Genomic DNA, 8,476 nt, shown 5'->3' on the forward strand with positions numbered 1-8,476 from the left:
CTAGCCCTCCCGCTCCAGCAGGCCGCAGAGAATGGGGGTGGGAGAAGACTCCAAACCTCCCTCCACCCGCTCATTGTAGTGTTGATGCATATGTAATCTAAGGTGCAATTAAAACCCAGGAGGGCATGGAGCTACCTGCCAAGGAGCAGCAGGTAAGCGCATAGTCCCTCCTGCTAGCCCTCAATGACTAAGTGTATTTAAAATTGAGAGGTGGGCAACGACGTGGATCATTTTCCTTAATAAATACAAAAATAATTTGAAATGTGTTATGTTTTTCTAATTTTGTGACTTTTGTTCAAATCTCATGTTTTAGGTCATGGAAAATTCCAAAGGTTTCACAAACAAAACACTTACATATGCTCTCTTTGCTATAAAATAAAAAATAACTATAAAATGTTCTTGTTTGGTTTTTTTACAATACACACAGCTCAGTTTGAGCTGAAGTGGGCCCCTTCCTGTCAGTGTAAAGAAGTTTACCTGCACCTTTATTCCCAGAGATATCTTTATAAAGGGAAAAAAGGAAAAACCTAAACCCCAGTTTAACAGTATAGCTCTGTTTTTCTACATAATACAGAAACACTGCTGCTGAAGGTTAATGAAAGAGCACAACTCTTTGGGCTTAAACTGTATGAAATACATGTGTAAAATCACACTAAAATTCCTGATAGCTTTAATTATGAAGCAGAAAGTTTTTGTTAATTTACAAAAAATTCCCTTTTATTATTATTTATTTATATATTTATACTGTGGATCCAGTGTAAGCCCCCCACTCCCATCTAAATTCAATTAAAATTCAATTTAAAGTCCAAAATGTATGCTCTCCTTTACATTTCCCAAAGCCTTCCAGTGGGCTGGATTCTGCACCCCAAGGCCTGATGTTTCACTCTCTTGTTTCACAACATCTGTCACTGATTGTAAAAGATTTATCTTACAGGATGCAAACTGTCTGAATGAGATAAGATATAAACTTCTGTTGCAAACACACTGCATACTCCACGTACTAAGAATTAATGTGCACACTGAAACTGGAAGACCCCTACCATCCTGTGTGAAATATGTGATTTCACTATCGCAATGATTACTGAGAACTACAGTGATGCAGTTCAGAGCCTTCACTTCACCATCACCTTCAGATTCTTTTTCCTTGGTTTTATAATTGGAAAGAGCCTATCCATGAATGCTTTTGAGTTCTCAACACTTAAAAGTTAAAAATACTCTTTCAGCAACAATGGCTTGCACCAACAGTGGTTTCAGTAGTCGCTTAGCAACAGCTGAACAAAGGCTTACCCAGATCAGACATTTTCACAAATCTTTTCTATAAGTCTTTTATATATGCTCAGATAATAAAAACCAGTCATCCATTTCTAACAGTGCCTAGTTTAATAACAGTACTGTGCGATGCTGACAGTTGTGTATGTAAGGAATCAGGATGTAATCATTTTAATTAAGATCATCCTTCCTTTTATGTCGTATTATAATCACTACTATTGAGCGGTCTTGAAGTGTGAATATCTGTGAAGAAAACTGGATGTAATGGTATAGTTGTGGGGATATGAAGTTGAATGTGAGGCTGTGTACCAGTACAAATATCACTTAATGTAATATGTGCTTTAAAAACAAACAAACAGCCTGGTCTAGTCACAAACTGTCACTGAAGCTCAGTGAACACAAGTGCTATGAAATCTTGTGGGTGTCTGAATATGAGTCATACCTTTCCTCCTCCTGGCAGTCCTGCAGCTGCTGAGCGATCTGCCTCATCTGCTCCTTGCGGACATAGTCCCGTACTCGGTACATGGCAGCGTCGCGGCAGAGCTCCCGGAGGTCACTCCCAGAGTAGCCTTCTGTTTTCTCAGCAATCTCCTTCAGATTTATTGCGTTGCTCAGCTGAGCAGAAAAGACGTCAAGCAATGTGAGATGATTATACAGAATTGAGCTGTCACTAATCTTTGAACTGTGCTTGTTGCTGCCAATCAAATGCCAACTAATCATGGGTGATCTGATTCATTGTAACGTGAAGTGACAGTGGAAATACAGGTGTGAAATGAGTCTATGATAATGGAAAAAGATAACAGCAGAGCTGAACAATTTCTTCTGCTGTTGATAAAGATAAAAAGAAACCATCTTACGTTTTCTCCTGCCAAGATGAGTCTCAGGATGTCTTCTCTCTGCCTTGTGTTCTGCAAAGGAGAGGACAGTCGTTCATATTAGGAAAGTAAATTGCTGTCTAGCCTATCATCATACATCTCCTGCATAAATTCAGGAATGCTTGCATGTGCCTCCTCTGCTGTTCTCCAACTTTGAAAAGTGTTCATCGGATCCATTTCAAACCTGGCAGAGGTACAGCTGGAAAGCTGAGTAAGTGTAGTGTTGAGTTTGAGGTCTCTAAGATGAGGGGTGAACTCATTTTCAGGGATTTTTTTTTGGTTATCAGAAGCCAGTGAATCCCTAGTGGATATTACATGCGCTGGTTTTTTAGGTACTACCCCTCAGGCTCCTAGTAGATTCTCCTATGGTGTTCACAAGATTATCAGAAAGCTTGGCCTCTGGTCTTGATCTTGAGGTCACTGAAATTCAAACTTGTCTGAGATTTGTAGTAGATGGACCTAAAGTTTGAATTTCAAAGTCCTACATTGTCTTATTCAGAAATTATTGCACTCACAAACTTGGGTGTCCACCCTGCCTGCTTACCTGTTGGGGTGACAATAATCCCCTATCAGCCTTTTATGGTTGAGGGGTAAAAGCTGTCAGTGACCAGAAATATATGGACACAACTGTAGACAGAATAAAGCCTCCTTGTGTATTTGCACACATCTTACCGGCAAGCCGATATGAAAAGTTGTGGGCATCCTGCGGAGAATGGCTGGATCCAGGTCCTGCGGCCTGTTCGTGGCTCCCATCACCATAACCTAAATTTTGAGAATCACAGTTTTAATACATTATTTCACAGGAACTACCTGCTGCATTGCAATGTTTTCTGGCAATTGCATTACAGTATAAGAAAGCATTCTGGTTGTGTTACCTGGGTGGTTGATGAGGTGTCCAGGCCATCCCATAGGCTCATGAACTGGGCTTTCATCATGGCTGTGGCCTCGTGGTCCATGCTGGAGCGATTCCTTAGAAATGATTCTAACATGCAGCACATAGAAAACATTTACACAAGACTAATCTTGCTAACTTGGCCAGCTCTGCAGCAGTGACTATGACACAGTATGTGGGGCCAATGAGTGCCTAGGACTCGGCTAACGTATTTATATTGAACTCATATAATTTAAAGACAAGATTAACAAAAAGGCAAGATACATTTTAGATTCTGTTTAAATTACAGCTATTGTGGGCACTGCAATATCGATCACAAGGTCAAATCCACTTAGAAACCATGGAAAGAATGTAATGCAAATTAAACAATATCTGTCATATCTGAATGAATGAAAATGAAGCTAGCTCACATCCACTAGTGCAATAAACTAACATTCTACACTTTTGACATGCGTCCTGCAAATGAAGCTTACCAATCTCATCGATGAAGATAATACAAGGCTGAATTTTGACAGCTAACGAGAAGACTGCCGCAGTCAGCTTTTGTGACTCGCCGTACCACATGTCAGTCAGCGTGGAGGCCTGAAGGTTGATAAACCTGCATCCCGACGCTCTGGCAGTTGCCTTGGCAATCATAGTCTTACCGCAGCCCGGAGGACCGAATAATAAAACACCTGAGAGGACGAAAAGTAAAGAATTAAAATACAGTGATTCTTGTAATATCTGAACAAAAACAAAACAGATTTTTACTCTCACTTCTGCAGTTTATAGACTTTGTAATTTTAACCTGACTCGTTTTAACCTTCACTGGCAACTGCACTGACATTTGCAACACGTGTATCAAATCTGGCTCGATCTCGTCCCAGAAGCATTTTTTTCCTTTTGGTTTGTTTTAAATGATGCGATACAAACAAAGCCTGAAGTCTAGAGACTGAACTTGATTCCCAAAGCAGCTCATTTTGGAGGTTGACTCATCCTGGAGCTATGTGTAAAGACTATCCACAGAAAGCAAAACATTCCTCTTAGTGATCTTTCACTGTCACGCTGCCAAGTGGATAAATCCTGCTTTTTTTGGCAGATTAAAATCGCAGTGCTATTCACTGGGTAGATATTTTGACAGTGATTAGGCAGAGGATGGCAAAAATACAAACTTAGAAAATTATAACCACAGTTTCAGAAGGTAATTTCATGTTAGCTAGTTTTTGATGCAAATCCACATTAATGTTCATGATGGGGAAAAAGGACATTTAAAATCTAACAGTAACTTTGTTCTCAGTCTTACAGAGCTACAGATTCAGATTTTTCACGATGAATTCAAGGGTAATTTGAAGGTTTTTAAACTTGAGTTCATGATCCTGAACATGCACAAATCTTCACTGGGCAACTGACTAATCTCAACTTAACACACAGCTCACTAGAAACAAAGTAAAATACACAAAGAACAAGGTTATAGAAAGCTAGACTGCATTTACAGTAAGATTTCTGAATGACTAGAAAAACCAAATCCCATTCACACAATAGCTCAGTCACACCAGAGTAGAAATGGGATGGCAACCTCCTTGCAACTAAGAAAGCTTGGTGTTTGCTTAATGACTACAGTGATTTTTTTAGCATTTGGGGATCAATTGCAAGTACTTACAGTGACTGCTCTTGATTGCAAGGCTTTGCTCAGGTCGCTTGGTGGCCGATTTCCAAATAATCGCAGTCTGACTGCAATCACTCTCCGAAAGACTGGCAGAAATGTGCAAATAACTGTGTTCTCATTTAAGCTATAAAACTAGATAGACTGCCAATACTTTGAAACTTGTCTGAGATGTGTCTCTCTGCATTAGGGGGTTTTGACTCAACTGCTTGCCAAATTGTCATTTTCTTCAACTCACACAGCAAAAAACTGAAAACTCAGAGTAAAAATCCATTATACTTTGGAAAATATCAATCCTCCACAGAGAGTTACATTTGGTTTTACCTGAAAACAAAAATATAGCTCTATGGGCTCTTTTATTAGTGACTATCAGTCCTCTGGCTACAGCAAAACTGAATGTCAGGAGGTGGAGCTTGACTCTGTTAGTTAGCATTAACCAATGAATTACATAATGAACTAGCTTTCCACTCCCAAAAACTAATTTAAAAATTTATCTAATTTTAACTGTTTCAACCTTGTTATATTTTATCTCTGTATGTCAAATTTGAACCTTCTATGTTCCTTAAAGGGAACATGAAGATTAAATGTCTCTGCAGCTGGATCACAGACACTACTACAGTAGCACTGTATGACACAGTTAAAAATAAGCCTTATTTATCTTATACAGAATCTTGGTGCAGCCCCTCAGTTCATCCTTTGTCAGCACTTATAGCAGTATTTAGAGAAGTCTGAAGGAATGCTTGCATGTACACTGTCCTTATCGTCAACATGAGAGGAAATAATAAAAAGCATAAGAGCTCCTGTTTAAAGAGTCAGCGTAAAATCTGATCAGTTCCAGATTAGATTAGATTTCATGCTGTGGTACCTTTGGGAGGCTGAAATAGTTTGGAATTCGCCATAAGGTGTCTCTTCTGAAAGGGCAGGATGACTGTATCTTGAAGCTCATTGATAACTTCATCCAGACCTGCAATATCTCTCCAGGATACCTGCAGGAAGGTGAAGTTATTCATAAATCTCTGAGCAACATAAAAAAAGACTGATGATTACAACCATTACCTTCATAGTTTGTGGATCAACTAGATGAGATGCAATGTTCATCTCATATTCTGTAAGTCTGACCCCCTCAACACCAATCCTCTTCATCAGCTGCTCTGCCTGAAGGGTCAAGAAACACTTCTTAGCTGAAGACACAAAACGATAACAGACATTGTGCACAATCTTTCTTTTTATCTCAAAGCATCTTTACATCATGCTTTGAATGTACAAGAACAGATAGTGCTTGCTGCATTGTGAGCCAGGAAAAACGCCTGACCTTGGCAGCATTTCTGGAACACTGTTCAATAACAGCATCAACCTTGAGCTTACGGTATTTTACAGATTGCGTGTTTATAATGTGTGCTGATGCATGACATACCCTCTTCTTGGCTTGGTTTTTCTGTTTGGAGGTAGGATCCATTGCATCTAAGACCCATTTGATGCTGTAGTACGTGGCGGCACCAAAGACGGTCAACCTGAACAACATGCCAACCACTTCATTCCTAGACAACGGCCGCATCAGGGCCTCCCTGGGCAGATCTTTCAGCAGCATCTCTGATGGCTGATGTCAATCCATTGGCTGGATAACGAGGTGGAAATATACAAACGAAGTTATTACAACCACATAAGGTCAATTACAGCTCTCGCCTTTTATAAGGCTAAACAAGCTCTCACTTGTATTAGGTTTATGATGCCTAAGCTAGGACTGCGGGTCATGTTTATGCAAACGCAATGTCGCTATTTCAGTAAATAAATTACATTCGTGGTTCACATTTTTATTGGAATAAATGAACTCAATTCGCAGGTTAGCTTCTCCGGGGAAGCTAAAGCTAACAGGCTAGAGCTTCAACTTGAAAGCAGCAAACTGTGTTTGTAACATCGTGAAATTTTTACCTCACGCGAAATAAAACGTCTCACCCTTGCTACGTGTGCTGCTACGCTTAAACGTAACCTCTACTATGATATAAAAGACAAAATAGTGACACTTACAAAACGGGAACGTAACGAAAATGTATTCACTGTGCAACAACCTTTGACGTCCGGGTAGGAACAAACACTTTAGTTCCAGAAAGCACGATGAGGAGTTCACAGAGTTAGCCACTGGATGGCAGAACGTCCACACAGTTATTTCACGCATCAGTAGCATGGACAGCATTTACAGTGCTGCAGAAATAGTAGTCCTTATTACTCCCCAAGGGAAAGGTAAGAGCCTTGAAATAACATTTATAGTTTTGGCAAGTCAGTTGTGGACATGTTGATTGAACTGAGTAAAAGCTTACATTTATAAAAGGAATAGCTTTACATATATTTTGTACGAAAATGTCAGCAGCATCATGGAATACTGTAGCTAACATAATTTATAATAACCAATCACATAATCTCTATTTTTTTTCACGATTTTAAAATGATTTTCTTTGTTTTTTTATGTTTTAAAGTCAAAGGCTCTACAGTATTTTTTGCTCTTGGGTGAAATGCTTTTCTGTGGGTGTCTGGGATCTGTTAGAAAACACTGTGATTGGACACCCAAACATGTCCTGGGGTATGCTTCATGCAAATGTACCCTAGTAAAAGATAGGACAAATCTCAAGCCGTAATCTGTGTTTGGTCTCCACTCATCTTCAGCACGGTCTGATAATGGATAATTCAGTCTTCTAAACAGCAGTCTCAAAGATAAGGCTGTAACAAATGGCCTTCTCCTACAAGCAATTTATCACACATGCGCCTGAGGGATTGTTAATTGTCACGGAGTCCAAGCTAAATTTGATGATGCTTTTGGAGCTTTTGTGCAAACGAATCCCTGTTTTTCATCACCGTATTACTACTAAGAAAAATATAAAGTATAAAAGTGTAAAAAACAGTTTTAATTATGTAAGAACTGCTTAATTTACAAAATTTTACATCAAATGATTTAATGAACACCCAGATTTCTGCAAGACACACAGCTCCTGCTTTAACCTGAGATCCAAATAAACAACAGCCTGGCACAGCTTACCACACCATTTGGGCATGATTAGTTACATTTTGTATAATGCTCCAGAAAATGAGAATTTGTCTTTTAAAATTTTACTTTTTTTAATTCCCCATTTGAGTTAAGTAAAATCTTACAAAGCCTCTACCCTGTGTAGACCAATTAGTTGCCCAAATTGGATGCAGAATTAAATTCTGCACGGTTACAGCTTTAACCATCCAGTGAAGTTAAGTCCACCTTTGTTGTGGAAAATGGCGCACAGGCTGCTATTCTGCACACCTTTGGCTGTGAAAATGTTTCATGAAAAGCTTCAATCCCCTGTACTGCAGCAGCAAGTCCCAGGAGATAGCAGCCTGACTCGGCCATTTTGATGGGTCTGGGCATAAAAGCGCAGGCTTGTGTATCTGCAAAGTGCAGCCGGGGCTCTACATTCCCACAACGCCTTGCACCTTGCCCAAACAACCGCTCTCAAGCGGGTGGGAGTACAACAAAAGAAGAAAAAAAAGAAAGAAAGAAAAAACATATTCAGCTCCCTGTCAAACCTCCACGATGCGGAGGCTGAAGTAAAACCTAAAGCTAGCTGCTTGGAGCTTTCACATGCCAAAATTGCATTCTTTGGAGAAAACAGTCTGGCAAGTGATTGTTTTGCTGTTAGAGATATAAATCCTTGTCGAGTAATAATAGTTCTGTCATTATGCTCCACCGCACCACTCTTTTTCCCTCAGTTTATATTAGTTGATTTTTTTTTATGTGTGTGACAAAAGGATAATGGGATTAGTCTAGTTTTTTTTTAA

At 39.5% G+C, this 8,476-nt stretch overlaps 1 protein-coding gene across 2 annotated transcripts in view; it reads right to left on the reverse strand.

Annotated features, from left to right (window-relative positions):
- The window catches only part of atad1a (ATPase family AAA domain containing 1a), a 10,036-nt gene extending 3,261 nt beyond the window's left edge, over window positions 1-6,775 (reverse strand). The window contains exons 1-9 of one of the 2 annotated variants that reach the window (XM_005733569.2): window positions 6,704-6,775; window positions 6,093-6,293; window positions 5,735-5,833; window positions 5,544-5,664; window positions 3,510-3,710; window positions 3,020-3,126; window positions 2,817-2,906; window positions 2,127-2,177; window positions 1,712-1,884 (exon numbers count right to left, since the gene is read on the reverse strand). In XM_005733569.2, the coding sequence (XP_005733626.1) occupies window positions 1,712-1,884; window positions 2,127-2,177; window positions 2,817-2,906; window positions 3,020-3,126; window positions 3,510-3,710; window positions 5,544-5,664; window positions 5,735-5,833; window positions 6,093-6,266 (1,016 nt within the window). In that variant the 5' untranslated portion in view covers window positions 6,267-6,293; window positions 6,704-6,775. Of the gene's footprint in view, window positions 1-1,711; window positions 1,885-2,126; window positions 2,178-2,816; window positions 2,907-3,019; window positions 3,127-3,509; window positions 3,711-5,543; window positions 5,665-5,734; window positions 5,834-6,092; window positions 6,294-6,607; window positions 6,676-6,703 lie in introns of those variants that run through there. The other variant, XM_005733570.2, reaches the window with a different exon arrangement.
- Window positions 6,776-8,476: the final 1,701 nt, after the last annotated feature.

The sequence above is a fragment of the Pundamilia nyererei genome, unplaced genomic scaffold, assembly GCF_000239375.1.
Source record: "Pundamilia nyererei isolate P.nyererei 1_Seehausen unplaced genomic scaffold, PunNye1.0 scaffold00053, whole genome shotgun sequence".
NCBI lineage: Eukaryota > Metazoa > Chordata > Actinopteri > Cichliformes > Cichlidae > Pundamilia > Pundamilia nyererei.